At 34.8% G+C, this 27231-nt stretch overlaps 1 protein-coding gene across 19 annotated transcripts in view; it reads right to left on the bottom strand.

The window, feature by feature from the left end:
* The window catches only part of shot (dystonin-like protein short stop), a 263692-nt gene that overhangs the window by 117526 nt on the left and 118935 nt on the right, over positions 1-27231 (bottom strand). For 14 of the 19 annotated variants that reach the window (XM_069499573.1, XM_069499572.1, XM_069499576.1 and 11 more), the window contains 2 exons: positions 1450-1643; positions 82-167 (listed from right to left, as the gene is read on the bottom strand). In XM_069499573.1, the coding sequence (XP_069355674.1) occupies positions 82-167; positions 1450-1643 (280 nt within the window). Of the gene's footprint in view, positions 1-81; positions 168-1449; positions 1644-16789; positions 17482-20341; positions 20584-27231 lie in introns of those variants that run through there. The other 5 variants (XM_069499567.1, XM_069499582.1, XM_069499581.1 and 2 more) reach the window with 2 other exon arrangements.

The raw sequence follows: 27231 nt of genomic DNA, 5'->3' as shown, positions 1-27231 counted from the left end.
AAAGTTACTTAAGATATAAAAAAATCAAAAAGTAATATTGTTTTCGAAGGATATAAATTATGCTGCATATTAGGACAATACCTTCGGGATCCAAAAGCCTGGTGACTCCATATTCTTTCTCTACAACGTGGAACGCCGTTTCTAAGCGCTCACGGACTTGTCTTGATCTGAAAAAAAATCCACATTAGAATATTATAAATACAGCGTACAGTATACGTATGAATCGTATGATGAAATGAAACTGGCTTATTGCTACCGACTTCGTCCGCGTGGACTGCACAAATTTCAAAGCCCTATTTTAAACCACCTTTAGTGGTTGAATTTTCAAAAATCCTTTCTTAGCGGATGCCTACGTCATATCTGCATGCCAAACTTCAACTCGAAGTTTGAGCTGTGCGTTGATAGAGCAGTCAGTCAGTTTTACTTTTATATATTTAGATATACTTGCAAATCACCGAAACAAAGGAATTTTTTGAAAATTAACTCCTTTTAGTGCAATTTTTCATATCCTTGACTGGCTCAGTACCAATTCCATTAATCTCAGTTGTAGTAGTATGATTTCATCAACTACGACTGCAGATGACAGAACAGTTTCCTTTAGCATTAACTACAATCTACATCTATCATTTATCAAATTATCGCAGTTCCAAGCTTTGAACACGATGACACAAGCGAACCATAACGCAATAACTCGAAGTTTATCTTTATCATACAAACAACTGCTTCCTATCCTTGTGCACGTAATAAATCAATGAACTTTGTTAATTAATCAGATCAATAGTGTTCTAATTTAATTCCTTGTTTATGGGTTAAAGACACATTCCTAGCCTATTACCCAATCAAGATCAGGGCAGTTACTTTCTTCTCTCTATTTGGGCTGTATTCCTTATTCGTGATCTCGTCTATAAAATACGTATGTTTTTTTGGGATATGGCACCCAGCCTCTACCTCAGTTTTAAACAAATCATCAATTGTCATCAACTCATCGCCGGCATCAAAAAATTCATATTTAATTACGGAGAACTGGTCTCCTCTCAGAATGAGAAAATAGGGTTTAGGCCTTAGTCAACCACGCTGGCGTACATTCATCTATATATATAAAAAGGAAAAGGTGACTGACTGACTGACTGACTGACTGACTGACTGACTGACTGACTGACTGACTGACTGACTGACTGATCTATCAACGCACAGCTCAAACTACTGGACGGATCGGGCTGAAATTTGGCATGCAGATAGCTATTATGACGTAGGCATCCGCTAAGAAAGGATTTTTGAAAATTCAACTCCTAAGGGGGTGAAATAGGGTTTTGAAATTTTGTAGTCCACGCGGACGAAGTCGCGAGCATAAGCTAGTTAAACATAAAAATGAATTACTTAATTTACTGGTAAACTCAAATCTGAAAGGACTAACTGCTAGTAGGTATAGTCTCCTATTTTAGTCTTCACCTGATATTACGCCAGTCAATCAGATCAGGACGATTCCTGTGTATGAGCGCATTGAAAGCGAGCCCGTCCCTCCATGAAGATGTGAAGTCTGCCACCCTGACTCCCGGGTACTTCGCCGTAGACCGCCGGGCCCAGCTGAGCAGCGCCTCTCGCGCTGTCACGTTCGGTTCTTGGCCGACAACTATGTCTGAGATCTGCAAACAAAATATGTCATTTGTAATACAACAGCTCATTGGAATACTTATACAAGAAAGTTCTTTCGTATTAATATCATTAGTGAACAACGTTTGATTTAGAAGTTCATCTAACAAAGTCCGTTATATCATTGTGGTGCCCTTCCAAGTCCAGTCTAATAGTCAAACTCCTTACTCATGGGGTTTGCCATCGTAGATATATGGGATTAGCTCCGCCAGTTAGCAGTCTTCGCAGCTTTGGTATAACAAGAAATCCATTTTCCTTTTTCTGTTTTATTAGAATGCACTAATTCGTCCTTATTAAGGCTCGTCGGTTAAAATTACTAACGTTATAAACAAAGTATTGATAACACACGTGTGATGTATCACATGAGTAGATATCTCGTGTGCCTACAGGTAGAACATTTCAATTTGTGATTTAAAATTATGTGTAAATACTAAGTATACTTTTCTCAATATTTTTCTTCGTTAATATAAAAATAAAACAATTATCTTGTAATAAAACAATAAAGTTGGAAGTAATGACGAAATTCTCTGCTCAATAGATACACGTTATAATAACTAAGCGTCCATTCCGACTACCGCTGTGATTTGTGAAACATCTCCTTCGGAAAGTTATTTGCATACAGACAACATAATCGCGTCTATTAAACAGATACCATCTTATGGGAAACGAAATAATTGTCTATTACTACAATGGGCATACAATATGTTTCGTGAGATTAACAGGTTACAATCCTTTAATAAAATATGTATGTGCAAAACTTTTTTCGTAAGTAGGTAGGTATATTTTTAAAGTTGCTGTTAGTTTTTTTTGGTACCAAGAAGTACTATATCCTCAGAAAATATCATTTCAATTCAAAATAGGTTTTCCTGAAGCACCTACAAGTTACCACAAACTGAAAACAAACGAATAAGAGAAGATGTCGACTGACAAAATGTTTGTGGTTACAGAAAATGAAATTCGAACTCATCGCACCATGAAAACGAAAGGCTTTATTTTGACTAGATCATATGTAATTCATGCGAACAAAAACGCCTTCTATCTATCTTCAAGTCTCACACGGCATACTATTATATATTCTGTGACATAGCGGACTCGAGACTCAATCATAAACGAAAAAATCAGAACATACCAATCCGGATATTTTTTTATGAAAAATTGTTCTAAACTAGAACTTGATAATACGTTGGGTACACCAGTGGGCACACCCTAATAGCAAAGGGCAGAAGAAGTAATTTTGTGCTTGAGTTTCATTGCGGATCTTAAAAACTGTGTTAGTTAGAGATGTTTTACTTTTTTGTAATGTTGTGCCTCTATGTCAAGCATCAACTCAATTATTTCAGACTAGATGATGCCCGCGACTTCATCCGAGAACTCTTTGATTTTCCGGAATTAAAAGTAGTATTATGTCCTTCCCCGGGATGCAAACTATCTAAGTACCAAATTTCATTAAAATCGGTTGAACGGATGGGCCGTGAAATGGTAGCAGACAGACATAGACAGACACACTTTCGCATTAATAATATTAGTATGGATTTAGCAAATAGCAAATAGGATAGATGGGTCAGACTAAGTCGCACCAGAGTCACTTTTAAACATTTTGGTATGAAACCCTTAAAAAACATTGGTCCTTATTAAAAACACTGCAAAATTTATTAGTCGATATCCAGGTCCTGCAATAAATATTTAAATCTTTTAACATTTGATAATTCATCGGATGTAGTAGACCTAGATGCCTAAGTTGTCAGTTTCTGTTCATATCCTGAAAGTACCAAATTTCATTAAAATCGGTTGAACGGATGGGCTGTGAAATGGTAGCAGACAGACATACAGAGAGACAGAGATAAACAGACACACTTTCGCATTTATAATATTAGTATGGATTTAGATAGCAAATAGGATAGATGGGTCAGACTAAGTCGCACCAGAGTCACTTTTAAACATTTTGGTATGAAACCCTTAAAAAAACATCGGTCCTTATTTAAAACACTGCAAAATTTATTAGTCGATATCCAGGTCCTGCAATAAATATTTAAATCTTTTAACATTTGATGATTCATCGGATGTAGTAGACCTAGATGCCTAAGTTGTCAGTTTCTGTTCATATCCTGAGTCTATACCGGCGCTTGGCCCATATCCAACGCCGATTATAACACGCAACTATGAGGAAGCGCACTTTAAGCAACTTCTAGAAAATCTTGACGATTTACTAGATTCGTTACCGTAAATTTTATGACCACTTCAAAAAGCTTTTTCCACATGCATTGATATTTCATCTAATTGATTCATTTATTTCCTATATAAAAAATCAAAATCAAAATATTTTTTATTCAATTAAACTTTTATGAGTACATACTTTTGAATCGTCAAATGTATCTACTATCGGTTCGGTACAGGTACAGCTTCTACCGAGATGGAGCATCAAGAAACTCGGCGGTTGCTCTTTTCAAAGATTTGATATGAAATATTATGCAATGTATAAAAGTAATTGAAGTCCCGCGCATTGCTGGAGCGAGCTGCAGGTCAAATTCACGGTCTTTTATTATATTTACATAATCTTCGATTGTATAATATGCTTTTTTCAGGAGCACAATTTTAATAGATTTTTTAAACTTGTGTATCATTTAAACACAGGTTCCGTTTGATTACATAATTATTACTTAACGCCTCGAGATAATACAAGATAAATGCTTTAATCATATATCTTCGATCATAAGACTTGTCGTTATTGTAATCTGTGTCATCAAATTCAATTATCGTGTCAGTTCTTTCTTCAATTAAATACATACAATACAAAACGATCAGTATTGTGGGAAATTATAATCACTGACATTATCATTAGCATAATTGAACTCGTTGCCTATTATGATTTATGTTGTTGATTTTTGTTAACTTAATGAACATTATAACATAAGTCGTAAAGTAAATGTTACTTACTGATTAATTATTATTATTGTTATTTACTGGCTCTACTATTTTTGCTGGTAGTGTTTTACAAATTCTTCTTTTCAACTTTTTTGCAAAACTATTTTTTTCAGTTCATTAATTTTGACATATTCTGCTTTAAAAACAAAATTATTTTTAGTAATGCAATATATTAAAATATTTACGAAACATTAAACAATACACTGTTGTCTACATACTATCTGTCCCGGCTTACTCACGTGTGTAGTCGACGTTAGCCCGACTAGTTTCGAACCCATCCGGGGTCCTTTTGAAACGCTAAAATACACTGTTGATTTGTATGTCTCCGATTTAAATCAATAATGAAGATTGCTTCTTATCGTAAACACGCAAAACGAGTATTTTAGCAAACATCTAATAATCCCTACATAAATTTACCGTTAAACGGATTATTTTAGACCTAACCTCATCTACAATAAGGAAAGATATATGTTTTTTATGTTAAGTGGTTCGCGTGGGCGGGTAGCGCCGAAGTAAACCTCCATGATGTCATCGGTTTGGTGTCAGGGTCCTAACTTTGATGAAGGCTGTATTTTGTTTTATTTTTATTGCTTCTTGGCCACTGAATGTTCTTGGCAGATTTATGTAGCGTCAAAAAATATTTAGTCTGCATTCCTTCAAAATATACAACCTCTCGATAACTTGACTCGGTTACTCAAGATGTTAATGTATACAACTGCAAGACATATCGAATAGTTTTTGATCAAGAATGTTAATAATATAGAGCACTAAGCCCTGGAATTGTCTCTGCTTCTCAGCTGTCGGTAATAGTGAAGAGACGTACAGACTCTATACGTCTCTTCACTATTACCGACATAGACGATAAACAAAAACATTCGGTATGGATATTAGGTGTAAAAAATGTGCTGGATATTGTGAACCAAGTTATAACAGTAGGCGTTGGCAGAATTATCTACAATCAGAAAACAGAAGAAACTCAAAAGATAAGTTGGTAAAGGGGATACTAAAACAAAAGCAAAACGCTCAACAATAATGCGTTTTGCAGGTATAACAATGGCATTCATCTTAAAAAGTGCTAAAGACATATTATTATCTGTATTAACATATACTTAATTTAATTTTGTTAAAAATTTGCAATGTATTTTTTGTTATGTGTGTAATAAGAATGTGTAGATTAGTCATCTGCAAGAGTTGCCATTCCCACGATTGTAAATCTAAAAGAAACACAGGTCAAAATCCTTTAAACTGTTTGCAAATGGAACATAGTATTAGATTTCCGGTTACAGAACCAAAAAAAATGTGTTGAAAATTCTTATGCTTGTGGAATATGGATCGGACATTTATTTTATATTAAAGCGATTAAAATAATAAGAATTAGAATTAATTTGGAATAAAAATTATGATATAATAGATTGAATCAAACATTATTTATCAGCATTCAGCATGTCTTTTTATTAATAAACAATTTGATAGTTCCTTCCTACTGATGTGATAATCAAAGGTAACGGTGATACATGACATCATTTATACATTATTATTTTTTAATAATTGTTTTACGTAAAATTGATGTTATTGGGTTATTGATCGTTAAGAATTATTGTAAGAATAACATCTTTAGTACCAAAATACAAGATTTAGATATAAAGAGATTTAAGCTGATAGACTATATCATAAGGAAGGTATGTAAAGAGTTCATTGTAAGAATTACAAATAAGAAAGTAATTATCAGATTTACGAAATTGTAGTACAAGTTAACGCCGTAAACAACTCGATTCATTTACAATTATTGACCTAAAAATTGACTACGATGTTCAAATCAACCAAATAATCCAGCGAGCCGTTGCGGTTTCTAATTTAACTTTAAATTAGTTTCTTCAAACCAATGAGTTTTTAAACATTTATGGCTTTAATTTTTGTTAAATCTTTTCAGTATACTTACGGCTCAGCAAAATTAGGAACTCTCCTACAAAGAGAGCATCGATCGTGCAGATTTATATAAAGACCAATATACTATTAAAGGTGGATTGGCTTTTTGAAATCTCTTTCTAAATGAGAGTCTGCATAGTACAAAAATACAAAATTTCAAGTTTCTAAATCCAGCAGTTTGAACCTTGAATTGATTTGCCTGTCAGCCTGTTTTTATAGATATTTTTTTACATATATAAATAAATAACTCGCAATTTCGAACAACTTCGAATCTGATAGAACTCTTTTAAAGTCAGTTAGACGCTTTTGAATTTCCAATATTCCTACTGAAATAATCGCATACCTATTATAATCTTAACACATCATTAGACCAAATGGACATCTATTTTTCACAATAAAGATCAACTTAGATCAGCTACAGAGTCACTATGAGAATGGACTTACTGTAAAAGGTTACGGCGCCAGACCAGATTGCTAGCTGTAGCTAGAGTATGTGGGATAGAATTTGAAATATCTGACACAGTCGCACGAGTATTTCTTTGTGGACTACTTTGGCGACTGGTATCTCATTAGAGTCATTACCTACTAAGTACTTTGTAGAAAGTTTAAATACTTTAATATCTGATACTGTGCCGAGGAATAGAATCCAAATCAATAAAAATAAAGTGTTCATTTGAACATATCAGAATTTAAGACAGTAAATTTCTTCCAAAAATGAAAATATTCTTAACTTTCGATTAAAAAGATTACTTTTAAAGTAAATTGCGGGGCGATGTAAAAAGTAAACTAGATAAAGAAGATTAAAAGAAAAGCAACTTGTTGTTTGTGTATTTCAAGCTCAAGAAATCACTTCTCCTAAAGAGTTTATTCAAAGGGCGTGATCACTTCGCTTCATTAGGTCGTGGCAACACTGTTATCAGATCACGAGAAGAGAGAAGCCACGATTCTAATAATTCGCTTTTATACGGATTTCGTGAACTAAATGTAAGTGGAGAAAGCCGTGAACAAAATAAGCAATTTATAACTTTACAGGAATATTGCCAATTTATAACTTTATAGGAATAACAGATTACTTGAATATCCACAGTTAATTCTTAATGATTTTTCGATGAATATTATAGACTCTATTTTTAATCAAGAAGCACGATCCAACGAGTAGCGTTGTGGTCAGTGTGCGATGTATGAACGAGTCCTAAATGTTAGCATGGTCATCAACGAACAAGGTGATTTTGGCCGATGAGGTCATAGAAAACAATATTGACATCATGGTGTTTCATCATCGAGGTTGTAAATAACTACAGGTAAGTAGTTACAATTATTTTTTTCAAGATACTTATAAAGTGAGGGAATACACCGGCAGTATGAGATAATATAAAAAATAAAATACGAGACGGTTGATGTGAATCTGATTACTTACCTAAAAAGAAAAAACTTTGAACTTTATTGACGTAAAATAAATGTAAAAGCAAAATATAATCTGTAAAAAATGACTTCTGACGCGTCATTTGAACTTTATGTGTCAAATTTCACGTCAAAAGTACGATTTTAGTCCTTATTTTAAAGGTGAACCCATCGTACTTTTGACATGACAGTTGAAATATAGAGTTTAAATGGCGCGTGAGAAGTCATTTTAACGAACTAAAAAATGTCTACTCTATAATACTCTATCTAGCACGGTTTCTTTAATCCTACATGTGTACAAGCCCACCATTGTTTTTAAATGCATTGAACTGGGAATGGCCAAGTTTAGCATTCTCACCGATGCGATACAAAGATTGGACGGTCTAAAAAGTTCGTAAGTTTACTATCAACTATCAACACCGTATTTATTAACAAGACGCTAACAATGTTGTTCCGATCAAAATCTTGATATTCAATCTTCATTGACCGGTCTAACGTGGTTCCAAAGGAAGCCGATGACAATTTCTACGGAAGTTGTCACCGATCGAAATAGACTGTAGCGGTTAATAGAGGTAGCGTTGGTGATATATCAATAGCCTCCGACCACAATTGGTGTTAAACTAATTTAGGTAAAGGGAAACGCTTGCTAATGATTCTTAAATACTGCAATGTATTTCAGCCGTGTGTTAAAAGTAATTGACCTTATTAAAATGTAATTTGTTGTCATAAACATTGATGTTATTATATAAAAACAAAGGGAAAAAACTTTCTTATACCTACACCGTTATTGAGATTATCACACGTGATATTATTTCTTGGAATCCGGCCGCTACTGTGCAACTGCAAGTGTGCTGCGAATTGCGATACGTAGAAACCTAAAGATTTTGCTAACATGCCTTATAAGGAGTTCAAGCCGCAGGCCATGTAAGGTAGACTAACGGTATGGAGTGATCGTCGCGATATAGAGAACGTTTTTATAAACTTTATACTGTATATATGCAACAGTTTTATTTTCCAGGTTAATGATAATGAATACGTTAAAAGATGTGACCCAGACGTAATAAACAGCATAACTAAAATCCAAAAATAATAAAATTTAAACGGTAACATTAACCTAGAAATTAATAAGTATTATAATCCTTTAAAATCGAAGTCGAACAGATTTAATACAGTAAACCTATATTTAAAAACTAATAACAGATAAAAGATTAAAAAGCAAAAAACTCGGCCAAGTGCGAGTAGACTCGCGCACCGAGGGTTGCGTACTACAGTCGTATTTTTTCCAAGTCCAATTACAGTACGCGCCTTTAGAATGAAATTTCGGCTTTGTAGAGCGTTGTCTCTGTCACTCATACCTATATGACGTTTTGTCGAACTCAATGACAGGAACAACGCTCTACAAATCTACTATCTCCTTCTAAATGTCGATGTACATTACTTTCGGCCACGTAAGGTTCTATTCTTTAAAGACAAACTTTCGCCAACGTTAAATATGAAGACACTAAACAATTAAACATACACGGGAAAAGATACTCCAGAAAGTGATCCTATCAGTATCAGTATTTAATAAGTCAATTAATCAATCCCCTACAACTCGAGTCATACAAATGTAAGACAAACTTGAGCAAGTAGTATCATATATCATCTTGCTTTCTCGATGTAGCGCCCTTTGCTTTCGCTCTCGGAACTCATTGGGATGGAACACTTTCCTATTTTTAACGTCTAGGAGATCAAGTGGTGAGATATAAACGACAACTTTGGATCAATATTTAATGTGCTTTTCATTTATGAATGTCATTCAAGTCATTCATATACAACTCAGCTGCGAATGCGAATGCAATCGCTTCATTTAATAATATAATTTTTAACCTGTCAATAGTTTAGAATCAGAAGATCATCTTGGTCAATACCGGTTATGCTAATATAATGTAGCCTTAACTGCATCATTATATTTATTCATGATCACAAATATACGTTTCATGTTACCCCAAAACTCATATTGCACCCTAGTAAGTCATATCTGCACGCACGGTTGCACGCGCCGCTCTGCGCCGGCGCACCTGTACTTTACTTCCTGTCAGCCATCTTGGTCCACAGGTTGTAGACACGAGTATTTTTTTCACCTTACTATATATTACTATCAATAAAAAGTAACTTCAATTTTACTTGCCTCGTTTCTATACTATATTAATTAATAGTTTTTACCATAGGCTTAGAATGTAGCGTAGCATATGAGCGTAGCGAAAAAATTCTAAGCCTATGGTTTTTACATTGGTTGTTTTTGTTATCCAGCCACTTGTTACTACGAGTTCCTATTATAGGACTCTGGTGGATTACCGCCTGTAAGCGATGTTGCACCATAATCTGTATTCTACAATAACAAATATTATAAAAGCGAAAGTGTGTTTGTCTGCTAGCCTTTCGCAGTACATCAATAACCGATAACCGATTAATCATATTGACGAAAGATACAGGGATAGCTTGCATAGCGGGGATGGACATAGGCTACTTTTTATTCTGGAAAATCATGGAATTTTAAAAAAACTTAATTCCACGTGTACGAAGTTGCGGGCATCATCTTTTTGGTGGTGATAGTTTGTCTTTGTACACCGTATATGGATGTAAGGCTACTTTTTATCCTAGAAAAAAGACGAGTTCCTTTAGGATTTTGAAACCTAAATCCACGTGGGCAAAGTCGTGGGCATCATTTAGTTTATAATCAAAGTAAAATATTTAGATCGCTCGTCAGTTAATACCATTTTTTAGCAATTACCTAAAAAGAAAACATGTAGACTGTCGAGCCAGACAAAGGTTACCAAACAAAGGTTCACAGACAATACTTTTTGTCCAAGACGTGCGAGATTTCGACAATTGCGGTCAACGGCGCGCATATCCGGCGGACCGAGTGATTTATGACCATGACCACAGAGACAGCAGTAAGAATTGCTATGGATTGAGCACATTAAAATAATTGTGCCTTTGAATCATGTTGTTCATCAAAACAATTAAGTACAGTAGAACCATTTTAATAGGTTACTTTTGATATATTTTCATACAAGATACTAATTACTCTGTACAGAAGCAGCCACAATATATTTTATCAATTTAATGAACACTGCCATTTTTTTTTTCTCAGATACAAGTTAGCCCTTGACTGCAATCTCACCTGATGGTAAGTGATGATGCAGTCTAAGATGATAGCGGGCTAACCTGGAAGGGGCATGGCAGTTTTTATTAAGCCCATACCCCTTTGGTTTCTACACGGCATCGTACCGGACAATGTTTTACTTCAGCAAAGAAACGCTTTTATAAAAAGTTGTTAATCTAACAAATGTATTACTGGAAAGGTTTTGTTTAACATCTAAACATCATTGTCAGCATATATTTTTAGGATGCATGCATGCACTATAAGCTTATATCTGGTACTTTATCTTTAGCACATATCCTATCCTGGCCAGTTAATTAAATTAATCTTATTGTGAGATTGATAGAAAAATAAAATAACATAGCTTTGTATGTAGATTTACTTGTAGATTGTATCTTATACAACAAATTCCTGAAATGCCGTCAACGAATTGGCGGTTCCTCTGGTGCTACAAATGTTCATGGGCGGCGGTAATCACTTACCATTGAGTGTGCTCGTTTACTCACTATTTTTATTACAAAATACAAACATTATGAACTGCTACAGATAATTTCAATAGTGGACCCAGGATTACCCTTGTGAAACACCTTTAAAATAGTATTTGATCAAATAACTGACGATTATGTAAGGTTTATTTAAACAAAGGCTTACACAAGGTTTTGTTGGTATATGACCTAATTCATTTGTCTACAGCAGAAACAGAGATTTCCCGTGGCGTCTCAAAAACCGGTTGTAAAGCATAAAGGTGATCAGCAGACCATACAGAAAAACGTTTAATGTACGTTTAATTTTGTCATAATTTCTGATACACTTTACTTAAAAGATATACAAATCGCAGAAACCTTTTCAAAGAAACGCGTAAGCGATGCGATTTACCCGGCACTTAAGACTTTGTGGAGTATTTAGACTTTGTGGAGTAAGATTTTTCAATGTATCATGCTTTAATTGTGAGTTCGCGGTGACAAATTCGCATGGGCCGCGTAAAGTGCGCCTCTTACGCATTTCAGCGAGAAGCTACTTGTTCACCTTTTAAATAAACAAAAGAAAATTAAAGTATATAATCAAAGTTTTATGCACGTGCTATCTTGTTGGACAAACGTGTCCTCGATTTTCTAAATCAAATTCTTGTTACTATTTGTTTTTAACCGACTTCCAAAAAGGAGGTGTCCAAAAAGGAGGTAGTTCTCAATTCCGGCCCGTTTTTTTTTGCTTTTATTTCTGCCTTTACAATATGGATTTAAAGATTTAATTCTCGCCTGCGTTTTTGCATTGAATGTAGCGCCCAGAAAAATATTAATAATGAGAAAATAATAGTTAAATGCAACACTTCTCGTGCTTATGAAAAATTTAATGACGTACATTTTATCACTGAATGCATAATGCATAACATTTTCACAGTAATTATTGCACATGGCATCGAAGCGTGAGATCTGCATGCAACGCAGAGTATAGTCATTTGCATGTCGCTCTTGATTATGGACTATGGTAAAGCATTAGATCTAGTAAAGCAAACATTATTGTATTTATTAATTAATAGAAAACATAAATACTACGGTGCTGCAACAATATACATCATAATATACCTACCTACCTACATATACCTACTTAACAAATTGGTTTGTTATTATGTATAAGTATAAATCTATTGCTATCCCTTTCATAATGTTGCTTGCGGAAAAGGATAGCACTAGATTTAGACCTGTTAATTTAGTTTAGTTTAAAGATTGTGTACCAGAGAATCGGCCCCATTATATTGGTAAAGTAAAAAGACACTGCGCAGGCTACTTTTCGCATATCTTACGGCCAATTGAACGGGGAAATTGCTTATAATTTGGAATGTCGATATCAATCTTGTATTGAGGTAACTAATAATCTCTTTAAAAAGATTATTTTGCATATCATTAATACATCGATTACTTTTAATTGATTAATTTATATTTTACCTTGTTAATTTGCATCGGACGCTAATATTTGTAAAGTTTTAGGTTTATTGAAAACCTGATTTTTTTCAAAATTGTCTCAATTTCCATCGTTGAAATGAAATGTAGATCTAATTATATTTATTTAACGTAGGACCACTCTTGCCACTTATGATATTATGTCAGGACTCTCAAGACTCTCATGTCAGGACCAATTTGATTTGATTGTTATTTAAGTGTAAAACACACTTATTAAGTCGAGGCTATTATACAAGTGATGAATTCCTTCATGACAAAGTTGCGTAAAAGCAACTGGCTGAGCTTTTAGTTACCCACAAGATGATGTAGTTGTATTGTTACATAATATGTAACTTTTATTGTTTGAAAAGAGCATCGTTTTTGAGCTGAGTTTCTTGCGGCTCATCTCAGTAGAATTTTTATTCCGGACCGGTGCAGGTGGCATAGTTGTCCTACATGAAATAAAGAAATTTTGATTTCGACTTTTAGGGTTCCGTGCCTCAAAAGGACAAAATAGGAACCCTTATAGGATCACTTTGTTGTCTGTTTGTCTGTCCATCTGTCTGCCTGTCATGTCTGTCAAGAAAACCTATAGGGTACTTCCCGTTGACCAAGAACCGTGAAATTTGGCATGTAGGTAGCTCTTATAGCACAAGTAAAGGAATAATGTGGAGGTAATAGTAGTAGTAGTGGTAAGAAAATTGTGGTTACATCACAAAAGAAATTAAAATGTATTCACGTACAAAAAAATATTTTCAATTTTCAAAGTAAGATAATTATTTCAAGTGGGGTATCATATGAAAGGGATTTACCTGTACATTCTAAAACAGATTTTATGCATAATAGTTTTTTAATTGATTGTGCAAAATGTCGAAAAAATACCCGAGTACGGAACCCTTGATGCGCGAGTCTGTCTCGCACTTGGCCGGTTTTTGGTTATAAATTAAAAATAACATGTGTCAGAACTCTGAATACAAACTGCAGTATTTGTGGTGTCAAACCGAATCTGGTACACACGGCATAATATTCTGATTATTTTAAGACCTGAACTTTAACGTCTTAAGAATGCTGCGTCATCTATTGTTGTCTTATCTACTATTTTAGATCTTTCTCTTGCTATTTTATGTTGATTAAATACAATGATCTCTTTAGTAATCATTCAGAGACAAGCATTTTTATTATTGATTTATTCTTGTTTTTCATATTTGAAATACTTTACGAGTACTTAATTATTTTCCGTACTTTTAAGCAATGTTTCACAAATCTTTTGATATTAAGAAACAAGCTCTACAAACCACAAAAGGACAATGTTTTATGTTTGATATTGATGATCAATAAAAAGAGGTCATTCCAAGATTAGGAAAATGTTGGGGAAATGTAGCTACCTACTTATTTGTAGGTAGATGTAATAAAATCCTACAGCATAGTTTTTGATAAATAACTTGAATACTTACAGCATTTTATTAAAGTTCTAAGATGTTAGGAACTGTTTGCATAATACATAAAACCTTGTACGAAGTGCAAGATAGGGCAATGTATCAAAAGCATAATTTAAATGCAAATTGAAGTCATATTAACAATAACGAGGTACAGGAACTACTAATAACTCTGACCTCCTGTAACAAACTACAGGGTCATTTGTTACAAAAAGCTATTGTGTGTTTTTGCCACTTCTAGATTTAAAACTAACAGTTGCAAAAACTTCCTTAATATTAAAACAGACCGCGTATATTTTTAAAATATATAAAAATTAATGAATCTTTGTTTTTGTTTCGTATGCGTTCCTACGTATGTACCATGCATGCGATGCAATGCGATGAAACTTTGAACAGTTGTTTTTGAAACCGGGTGACGGAGACTGCTTAAACGGGTTGCGGGATGGTGACAGCGGTGTTGAACACCTTGATTTTTACGTCAACTTCATACCTACAGTCCGCGACAGATCGAGATGGCTATCGGGGAATGAGGCAGGGGGACGTCCTGCACACCCGCACGTTACACGCGGTCGTCCGCACCGGGTTAGCGCGGGGGGCTGAGCGGGTGTGTGGGGGCGTCTTTACCCCGGTTGCCATCTCAATCTTTCGCATACTTATACTTTCTCTAACAAATAGATACAGTACCGTGACCGAGAGGTAAGTCACGAATCGATGACATCGAATTCTCTTTAGACTAAAATTCACAACAGGAGGTCTCCTATTTTATTTTACTTTTGGGTTGTCATCGTCCCGTAAAAATTTAGTAGAGATTTTAAATATTTTTACACCACTAAAGTTTGAATCAACCTTTTTAATTTTTTCTTTCTTTCTTCTACATGACGTAAAGCTATATCAACATCGATGACGTCATTTTCCTGTATAACACATGCGTGTACATCTCGGTACTGCAATTTGCATAGAAATATAGGAATGCTATGCATCTGGTTTGTCCCAAGACAACGAAAGGAATTCAGTATCTGACTGAATGTAATAAATCTAAAATAAATGCATTTCTGTTGATATGATATACTTAAATAATGATCACTGCGAGAACAACAACTAACGATGTATGAGACATAATATAGTCAGTATCACATCTATGGCAAAGTTGGTAAGGCAGGTACGCAACTCTGTCAAGAAGTGAGGATTTGTGTATAAAATATGTGGTTATGTCCAAATATCTTTTAAAATCTTTAATTGATGATAAGTATTGTATGGTATTTCTGTATTAATTTATAAACGCTGTAGGTACAAGGAGAAGCATAATGCGCGAGTCAAATCAACAGAGTTTACCCAATGAACGAGATAGGTACTTTTAAAATGTAGAATGTTTCCAATACAATACGGCATCAGATACATGGTGCGACCTCAGAACTAACGATCTATTTCATTTACTAAAATGGATAGAGCACGCGTGCGGCATTACCGTCTATACAAATTGATTTGTGTCTTTCAGGTTTAATAGATGATTTATTTTAAATTGACATTTTATAAATGAGCTCTACACCATACGTACGACACCAACATGACTTATTGTATCTAGCAAATGACAATTATCTAAATTCTAAACAATTCTTCAGCAAATTAACCCTTGTATAAAAAGCTTCTATATGAATTTCAAGTACCTATGCCTTGTTTTACTACTTTTCAATAAACTAATAAGAACATACGCAAATAATAGCCCAATAAAATATCTGCTTCAGAGATCACTAAAGTAAACAACAGGGTTATTACAATATTTCATAAAAAGTAACACTTGCTTAACTTTAGACCTTAATCACTTTACGATAAAAACGCTACATTTGATGACACCAGTCGGTACCAGAAGTAATTTTAAATCTCAAATACGAAGATAAATCTGTACAATCCATATTCGGACTCGAATTGAGTCCGAATATGGATTGTACATATTCGGCTCCGAGATTGCCATAACTTTCAAGTGTTTATGAATGACTATAAAGCTAAATTACTTGAGCCATATTTAACTCGGTACTAAGGGATGGAATATCACTGCTATTATTAGAATATGGAAGAATGGAATTTGCTCTTCAGATAATCCGGAGCCAGGCTTAAATATACTTTTAGATGAATTGATACCTGAAGAATATAATAAGTGATCCGTTTCATCATGTGAACAGTAATAATAGTATTGAATTCATACAGATTATTATTAGTAGAATTAAAATTCAAAGTATTCAAGCTGAATAACGTTACAGCCGCAAGAAATATCACGTAACATCTACAGCATTCCTTAAAGAATCATTAATACATATCATTAATTCATTAAGTTATTATAACTATTAAGTAAATGGAATAGCTCCGTTAACTTTTACCTTCACTTTCCGCGGTGCAGAAGATTCCATCTCGACATGCCTGTAATGTTCAGCAGATCTATGAACTTCTCTGCCTTTAACATCCTCCAACGACGCCTTCTCTTCGCCGCGGGTTAGCGTAGTCACTTTTCTCACAATCTTAGTTGTGATACGCCTTTGCCCGCTGTCGTCTTTCTTCGAGATCTTTGTCGACTCCAGTGAGGAGCCAAGGACCTCGGTCGACATGCGTTTATTCGTGTGAATCGCCTGTAGTTCCGACACTCCTCTCCCTCCAGCAGACGTTGGAACAGCCAAAGCACTTTCGCCATCGTACTCGAAATGAGTCTGATTACCATCATGCACTATTCGGCCATTATAACTTTCTTCTCTGTATGAGCCGGCACGATAGCTGGATCTTTCAATTCCAGGATAATTGCCATCATACACTGTCTCGTGTCGTGTCAAACCCTCACGTAAACTTCTAGGCACAGAAGCTAGATTCAGACTTGTTGTGATGGGTGATCCCACTGGCGATGGCGTAGATTTCTTCAAGCTGGATTTAAGCGGTTTTGATTCTTCACCTTCTAATGTTCCTTGCACGAAAAGGCGTTTACTGCTGCCCTCTTTGACGAATCTGTACATCGACATTTTCGATTCGTTCCACTCAGGCCTTCACGGGCCGGCACAACATAATACTGATCAGGCTCGACGCACTACGACATTATTTTCCAACTTATTACGGATTCGACACGCGAGCCACTAGCTACACCGTTATGTGACAATACTTGCAAATAGATTTATTCAAAGGCTCAGATGACGAACGGGAAATTGTAGATTTTGACTATATTAGGAATTGTGATTGTTACACATGTATTTCTGATTTTAATCAAGTTTTAATTTTAGATATGCCGCGCAAGAAAAGAATTTATAAACTTGGATCATTGTTGAATTCCAATGAAGTCTGGGCGCACTATTAGGTTTATTCTACGAAGAGTTAAAATGAGACGTTGTAAATAATTGTTTAATGAAGTATTAAGAGACAACTTCAAAAGAGCTGCATAATTGATTACAGCTGCACGCAATAGCTGCATTGGAAATGGTTAATAAAGAAATCAAGCGTATGAATTGAATTGAATTTCAAAAGAAAGTGTACGTAGGATTAGGTTCTCCTAGTAGTATTTTGAATCGTGCTTTGGATTAGACAAGGTGCCTTGTTTGGCGTGTAGCAAATATGGAAGGGTCCTTCCGGCGGACGACGACACAAGACGTTGAGGAAAGGAGTTGCCGCTTCTAAATATATTATATTTTATCTATGTGCTTTTACGAAAAGTATACTTTAGCATATTTGCAAGATATACACTAAACTTCCCTGGAAAACCCGGTCAAATGCCAAAAATTGTTAGCTTTTAACAAACAAAATGACGTTACTTATATGTATGTAGGCGAGACGAGATAGATCTATTGAAAAATATTTTACTTCATTATATTATGACAATTTCCTGTAAGATGACGATTACTTAATATTTTGCATTTACACTATCTGTTAAATCTGTAGTAGGTATAAATATAGAAATATTGAAGAATTCAATAAACTTGAAGGTCTTGACCTAGTCACCTACGTAAACTATTATGTATTTAAGAGTTCTAAGGATTATCAGTGACGTAACTCAATAACCTTAAAAGCAAATGATAAAATAGTATGTGACGCTCGCCCCCACAATAAAATGTATTGTTTAAATCAAGTTCTACTCGAATGTAAATAAATTGTTAAGTATACCAAAGGAAGGTGAGTAAAATTTTCATTTAACAATTACTAGAAAATGAACACATCTATAAATGAAGAACATCTATAAATAAAAGAGAGTTAACAAGTATGAAATGTCAGCTGCAAGAGATGCTAATCACAGTTTATGCAGACCTCGTTCCATGGCCTGACCCGCTCTATGGCGTAATTTAACAAAGGCTTTATAAATAACAACAAGGATATTATTTCATGAATATTTTGTAGTAAGTAGTATATAATACTCTTATGAAATGGCCAGTACACGCTTTTAAAGTCTTTTTTATTGACGTAGGAAAGAATCCTCATGCATAAGTTTTTGTAGTTCCTGAAAGAATGATTGGCAAAACTCACTTTAATGTAGAGCATAACAAAACAGAACTTTTGATCAAGTTTTATATTTATACCGGAGTTAAAAAAGCAGACAAACATATAGGACAAATCAAGCCTAAAACGTAGGCATAAATAAACAAAAAATATGTGGGAGTGAGATCGCATTTTTGACCGTAATAATTACATATTTAAGTCAATACATCATCCATTAATCCATTAAAGATTCAATGCTATCTACGTAGGTGTAGTACTGGATACCGACATTTTTTGCGGGGGATTTTGAAATCCAATGACGCCTACTGTACAGGACCTTGGCTATCTTTATATGGACACATTAAGTGTCGTTTTAATTGTGATAAAAATTTATTAAAATTAATAAATAATATTGTGGTGTGGGATTAAATTTATAATATCAAAAAGTACACAAACATGAATGATAAGAAAGGCTATGGTGATTCTAGCTACTGAGGCTTTTTCGTCCATAAAATATTACGGTAGGAGTAGATACAATAGGTACATAGGGTATCAACACCACGGTCTACGATGAACAACTTTTAGTAGAACTATATTTATTACTATGTTTAATACATCACCTTCAGTTAGTAAAGTTTGCCTAGTGCCCACTCTAGCCTCTTAAAGATTTAGACGGTTTACGAAAAGAAGCCGTACAAGAAATATTAAGAAATATTTATTCGATTTCGTTAATAAGATTATTTGATAATTGTTGAAGTATTATATAACAAAATTGTCGTCCTAATGCATAACGATTTGCATACCATATTATTTTAACTTAATTTATTCAATCTGATATATGTTTGAATTAATCCACTCAGCTTGTTGTTTATTAAATCTAGCTTGATATTATTAGTATGATACATATACGTAGCACGAAATTTATAGGTCTTCCAATGTTTTTATTAAACTTGGCCTTCACAAGTTTATACACATTTTGTGCTATTTTAATTGCTTTACTTGATGAGTCACGATATTCACGGAACATCTTTGTAATTTTAAAACATCAATATGTACACATTTCGATTTAGTAAATCCAACTTTAGACACTCTCAACACAAACAAAATAATAATACCTATAATACTTATAATGTTTTTTTAAGCTGGGACAGTATGGGAAATCCAAAACCATAGGAACTGTCTTAGGAACCACCAGATCTTTTTTTTTTAACAATTTTGGCATATGGTCAGTTTTCGTGTATTTGCTAACATTTTAATTTTCTCCATACTGTTCCAGTACCTATATTATTGCAGCAAATCAGATTCGATTCAATCATATCGATAGAAATGATAATATAAAGGCCGGCAAAAAATTGATGTTTTCGGATAGCCTTATTCAGCAAACATTACGTCACTTACAATAGACGCTACAAGTTGAGTAACTTATTTGACCGGCTCATTAGCGATCCGCTTCGCTACTTAAGGAACATCTATTCGTTTATAATTACCGATATCCCACAAAATCTCAATCACAAAAAGCCGCTATTGTCGCCGGTGTTCCTCGTTAATTTTTCGCGTATCGACTCCGTAATGGAAAACTTTTAATAGATAAATAAAAACTATACTAATGCTAAACACACCACAGTTAATCTTTTTTTCGAAATGGTTAGTATGTTAGTTTTTTTTTAGTTCGATTCGTTTTTCGAATTTCGAATATCAGTGCGCGCGCGCTTCGCTCGGTCTCTGGCAGGTGACTGGCGCGCAGTTGCAGCTAGCCGTCCGTGACGGTGAAAAAAGTATCGTGGGTTTACGTATGGTTCCCATTCATTATGGAGCTGGATTCCATGATAATTGTCATGGTTAATAAAAGCTGTTGTTCTCTTCAGTCTTCCGCTTTTGTTTACTTTGGTTGCATTTAAAATTAGGTTCCCATCTTCAGTGTCCTTCTGTGTATCATTTATTATTAATATTATCCTAATTTTTAATACCAAGGTACTCTTCAATTAAAACTTAATAAATTACCTGAACATACCTACGAAGGAAGTTCTCAATTTAAATTTATAAAAGACAAAGAGTAAGTAAAAACACGACCGATGTCACAATTCAATGAGCAAATCAACAGGACCCCTTCCTGTTGAAACGGTACAGGTAGTACAAAGGATATAGGGTATCAGATTCATGTTACCTACCTACGCAAGGATTCATTAGTAGCTCCGTCCGTCTCAATTTTAATCCAGCCGTTTTAGAACAGTTGTTAATTACAGTAGACAACAACAGTACAAAGTATAGAGAATTATAAAGATCTTTTCTAATAATTTCTAAATTAACATGAATCTAAAAGCCTTTCTACGTACAGGTTGCCTTTTAGTCATAAGGCTGCCTCTGCCCCCTAGCACAGTTTACTTTTTCAAGCTTTTTAGGATTCCTAACTTCAAAAGGAAAAACGGAACCCTTATAGGATCACTTTGTTGTCTGTCTGTCCGTCTGTCGGTCTGTCAAGAAATAGGTTTCCTGACAGACCGACCTTCCTTACCCTGTAGGCAAGGTACTTCCCGTTGACCTAGAAACATGAAATTTGGCAGGTCTTATAGCAGACATTAGGGGAAAAATCTTAAAACCGTGTATTTGTGGTTACATCACACAAAAAAAATTACATTGTGGTCATGATCTGATAATTAGTATTATGAAAGGGTTTCACCTGTGCAATCTAAAACAGAGAGATTTTTATGTATTTTTATGCATCATAGTTTTTGAATTATCGTGCAAATGTCGAAAAATACGACTGTAGTACGGCACCCTCGTTGCGCGAGCCTGACTCGCACTTGGCCGTTTTTTTCTATCTTATATTGCTTGTTTAGCTTTGTAACGTAGCATACAAAGTTTATATTATTCTACAGGGTAAGAGGTACGATCCAACCCGTTAAGAAAATTCTTCCTTGTGCTCCGGTTTGCCGGTTTTTTTAGATTTCTCAGCTAATTTTCACTTATTGCAACTAGATATTGTATTCTGTTAGATAGCTAATAATGTGTAGTTATTTTAAGATATATGATTGTATATCTGCAGGGCAAGAATTTCTGTAAGCTTTTGAAGAAAACAGCACTCTTGTTAAAAGTCCTAAGGTTTTTGGGAGCAATTTGATGGCATTTTATCTTCCCAACAAGTCAAAAGTCTTTAAGTTTGACAATACTAATTATTCTTGTATTGTGTGTTGTGAAAGTGTCGTCCCAAAAATCTTTGTGTGATAGCTCTAGCTGATAGATTTTTTTTCTATTTTTTATAATATACGATGAAGAATTGCTAATACCGGATGTGTATCTATACAGTATTGGTATTTCCAAATAAACGAATACGCCTGGAAATTAAAACAAGACTCTCTTTGCAGAGAAACCACATTACCAAAGTTGAAGATGAAAACTATTTTTGATAATATTGTTTTTTGTTTTTTGTTTGTCTACTCTTGTTATACTTTCACTATCGTAATACAAAATGGGAAATGCTAATTTAAATTATACACGTACAGTACGCGACGCGACAGGTCGAGATGGGAGGGTAACGCCCCGCACACCCCCCGCGGAACCCGGTAAGGGCGAGCGCGGGTAAAGTGCGGGTGTGCAGGGCGTCCCCCCGCCTCATACCCCGATTACCATCTCAAACTGTCGCGTACTATAAGTAGGTATATTGATTGACTTCTGATCTCGAATTTTAGTGGGTTAATTTTGATAAAAGGAGGAGCAATACTTCGGTCATTTGATCATTTCTAGTTACATGTAGAACTGCAAAAGTATCGCCTACATCCAAAGTTATGTGTAATAGAGATCCAAACAGGTAAATTCATTCCTATGCTTCAAATTAAATTAATTAAAAATAAACTACTAAGTACCTATTTGGAAGTCATGGTATAGTCATGAGCAAATTAAGAATTTGTTTACTTGATCGTTTGTTGTTTACTTATTTGATCTTTTTATCTTGACCGTTTTGTCCGTCTTTATCAAATTTTCAATAGAAAATCTTAATAACCTATTTTTTAGAATTATAACCAATTTTAAGCAGACCAGCAGCGCCTACTTTAATAATTGTGCTTATTAAATATCAGATCAAAAGTTACGTCTTTACAATTTGTTTACCACAATCAATACTCTATCATTTGTTAATGTATCTTATACCTACTTACCTACTTTATATTCAATTTAATACCTACTGCTCTATTTAAATAGATGGGTACCATACCAATAACATAAACACTCCTACACTACAATACGCACCTGTTAATAATAATCAATTTTATTAAACATAACTAAGTAATTTAACTTAAATAGGAAGTACTAATGCATCTAATCAAATTATGCGTGTAGGATGTAGGTAGGCCATAATAAGCTAGAACTAGATTACGGTTTTTTTGTACATTTTTTGCTTGTAGTAGGTAGTATCTACGATTGATTGACTGTGCTAATGACATGAGGTTAATAAATATATTAATTATGTTTTAAATAAAGTATACAAAATAAGTGCAACAGAGAAAGGGTCTGTGCAACAGACCCTTCATTTGTAAGTTATGCAGAGTCGTGCTCTTTATGTGGGGCAAGCATGTAGTGTCTCCAAATGACCCCACATGATATTATGGGTCCGGTTACAGTGAACGCGTTTAATATGGACCTATCGAAACTAATTTAACAACAAAACTATTCTACTTTATTAACAATAGCTGATGCCCGCGACTTCATCCACGAAGATTAGTTTTTTTTAATCTCTTTGGTTTTCCGGGATAAAAAGTAGCCTTTGTTCGTTTCCGAGATGCAAGTTGTCTCTGTACAAGTTACAACATTTCAGTGAAAAGGTAGAAAAGATAGATAAACACAGACACGTTCACGTTTATAAATAGTATAGAATACATACATAACGGTGAAGGAGAACATCGTGAGGAAACCTGCATGCCTGAGAGTTCTCCATGTTCTTAGAGGTAAGCATAAACCCTTCTCATTCTGCTCAGTAGTGGGCCGGCAATGGATTGATTATAATGATAGAATACATTTTTTTAACTTAAAACAGTAAAATTTTAAATTTAAAAATTTTAAATTTTAAATTTTTTTAACTTAAAGCAGAGTCGTGCTCTTTATGTGGGGCAAGCATGTAGTGTCTCCAAATGACCCCACATGATATTATGGGTCCGGTTACAGTGAACGCGTTTAATATGGACCTATCGAAACTAATTTAACAACAAAACTATTCTACTTTATTAACAATAGCTGATGCCCGCGACTTCATCCACGAAGATTAGTTTTTTTTAATCTCTTTGGTTTTCCGGGATAAAAAGTAGCCTTTGTTCGTTTCCGAGATGCAAGTTGTCTCTGTACAAGTTACAACATTTCAGTGAAAAGGTAGAAAAGATAGATAAACACAGACACGTTCACGTTTATAAATAGTATAGAATACATACATAACGGTGAAGGAGAACATCGTGAGGAAACCTGCATGCCTGAGAGTTCTCCATGTTCTTAGAGGTAAGCATAAACCCTTCTCATTCTGCTCAGTAGTGGGCCGGCAATGGATTGATTATAATGATAGAATACATTTTTTTAACTTAAAACAGTAAAATGAATTAATGAATAAGTAATAATAATAACAAATGAAAATATTGATACATCAAATTGTTTTACAACATCAATGAGGCTAACAACATTATATATCGCCATCTATGTATGTGCATCCGCGTTAAAGCGTTGCCAAGCGAAGCTTAGCAAACTGAGACAAGAACCATTCGTAACGGCACAGAGCCATCTAGTGTTGAAGTTATACAGATGCAAGCGAGGCTTGTAGCGATATCGATCTTCGATACTAAAGACGACTTACCATAATCGTCTGCTATGTTTGCGTGGACAAAATATAAAATATGTAAGTAATTTCTTCAACATTACAATAATATGACGCTATGTAATATTTGTTTGGCATCATATATTTTATAACTTAGTGATGGCACATATTATTGTAAATTGACCTAAGTACCTATGTACTTATTAGACGTTATATTCATCTTATGTTATAGTCAATCAAACACATCATTTGGTCTATATTATCTAGATCATAGATTATCAGTACATTATATTATTTAACATTTACCATTCAATACATAACTGATATAAATATATAACAGTTAGGTGTGTCATTTCTTAATATTAAATAGCAAATTAACCTCGTATGTTTGACATTATCCATAATTTATAATAACCCAATAATTGTAATAATGAAACAAGGTCGCAAAATCAGTCTTTATACGATTCGGTTGAATAATGTTGTAGAACAAACTCAACAAAATATCTAATTATCTTACTTTTCCTCACTTTGTCGATCTTAATTTTTTTGTTAAAGATTTAATATTAAGTAGGTATGTCTCGTTGCATGGTTGAGGTACAGTTTTCATTCTATGTTCAGATAATATATATACGACGAGACGGAGCGATTTAATATCTTTATCATAATCGTAAATTATGGTGCTTCCCCTTTGGAAACGGGTCGTAAAGCAATGTCTTTGATCATTATGTGATTGATCGCTTTATTACGAAGGAGATCAATACCATTTAGAAAAGTTTCGGGAGAGGCAATACATTGAAATTTGATCACTTTGATCGAAATCTTTACACATCTAGATGATTTATGCGGAGTCCTCTATCTGCCTTTCACTAAATATATGCGAGAATGTGATGTGCGTACAGTACGCGACAGGTCAAGAAGCCCCGCACAGTGCACACCCGCACAGCGCCCGCGCTATCCAGCATCTGGTTAGTGCGGGGGCTGTGTGGGTGTAGGCGTCTCCCCACTTTATACCCCGACTGCCATCTCGACCTGTCGCGAACTATATGTGAAACCCATCAACAAGATCTTTTCATTTTCATAGCTGGTTAGCTCATCCTAACTTTTTTGGAATCGGAAAGGATAAGCTATGATCCTTTAGATGTGGAGGCAGCCTACCTTCTTTATTACTCGCAAAAATTATTTTGCTTGTTTACAAAATATAAATTGGGTAGGTATAAGTCCCGCAAATTACTTTTGCGCTGGAACCATGTCTCATTAACATCGAAATGACGTCATTTTGACGGCAGCCGAAATAAAAATACTTAAATTGGCAGGACTAAAACACCGTAGAAAGTTTGTCGCAAGGGTTCGCGGGCGGCGTGGGTGTAACATCTGTTCCACGGCCTTGCGCCGACACCCCCGTCTGCCTACGCGCAGGTTGGTAAATTATATGTGACGTCACTTACCAGTTTACGAAAGGAAACGTAATATACTAGCTGATGCCTGCGACTTCATCCGCGTGGAATTAGCTTTGTAGAAATCACCCCGTGGGAATCCTCCCATTTTCTGTGATAAAAAGCAACTTATGTCCGTCCCTGGGATGCAAGTTGCCTCTGTGCCTTTAATAGCCGTGAAAAGCTAACAGACAGACACTCACATTCATAATATTTGTATGGATTTTATGTTCATAGTGCAGACAAATGCACATTTTAAGTATAGGGTACAGAAACATCAGCTTCCCAGTTCAGAAATCAGAAAGAGAACCTGAGAAAGCTTTATTGATCAAATAGCAGTGGAGCTGGACTCGGAGCCTTATGTTGTAGGGAGGACGAACGCTGCAGCCGCGGACGGCTGAGATGACAACCGCAGAAACATCGGTCGACTAATTTCGGTCGGTAATTGAGAAACTAGCCATTCTGATCGTCTCAGTTATTTATGCAAAGAATCAGGCTCTAAAAGGCACTAGTGTTTTAATACGATTTCAACACTGAACCATTTATAACTACATTTTTATTTATTTTAGATACAAGTTAGCCATTGACTGCAATCTCACCTGGTGGTAAGTGACGATGCAGTCTAAGATGGAAACGGGTTAACCTGGAAGGGGTATAGCAGTTTCTTACATCATATCTATAGATAAATGAAAAGTTCTTGCTTATCAATGGATGTTTTTTGAAATGTTTAGAAGGTACATATTTTTGTAAGAGTTATTAGTAGAGATAGCTAACAGCTGGTATTGGTTTAGTAAACTAAGCGCGGGCGTCGACCCGCGACTGTAACTACGTGCCGTCCCGTTTGTCTGTTCGTTGTTACTTTAATGATTACGGTATAAGTTATGTATACGGTTCATTTGTTAGGTAAGTACCTATACATATATCTTTATTCGGACTGTACCCAAAGATGGTTCTTAACCTGAAGTTTGAAGGACCGAAGAGTCAATATTATGCTTTTCAGGGAGGAAAAGAATAAACTTATTTAGAACTAGCTGACCCAGCGAACTTCGTTCCGCCTAACAGTCGATTCAATTTTTTTTTTTTTTTTAATATCAATTCACTATCAGAAATTCTAAAATCCCCACGATTTAGGACTTCAGTATTTTGCAGCATCAGG

The sequence above is a fragment of the Maniola hyperantus genome, chromosome 7 (genome assembly GCF_902806685.2).
Source record: "Maniola hyperantus chromosome 7, iAphHyp1.2, whole genome shotgun sequence".
Classification (NCBI taxonomy): Eukaryota; Metazoa; Arthropoda; class Insecta; order Lepidoptera; family Nymphalidae; genus Maniola; species Maniola hyperantus.
This window is presented reverse-complemented; position numbering and strand designations above follow the sequence as displayed.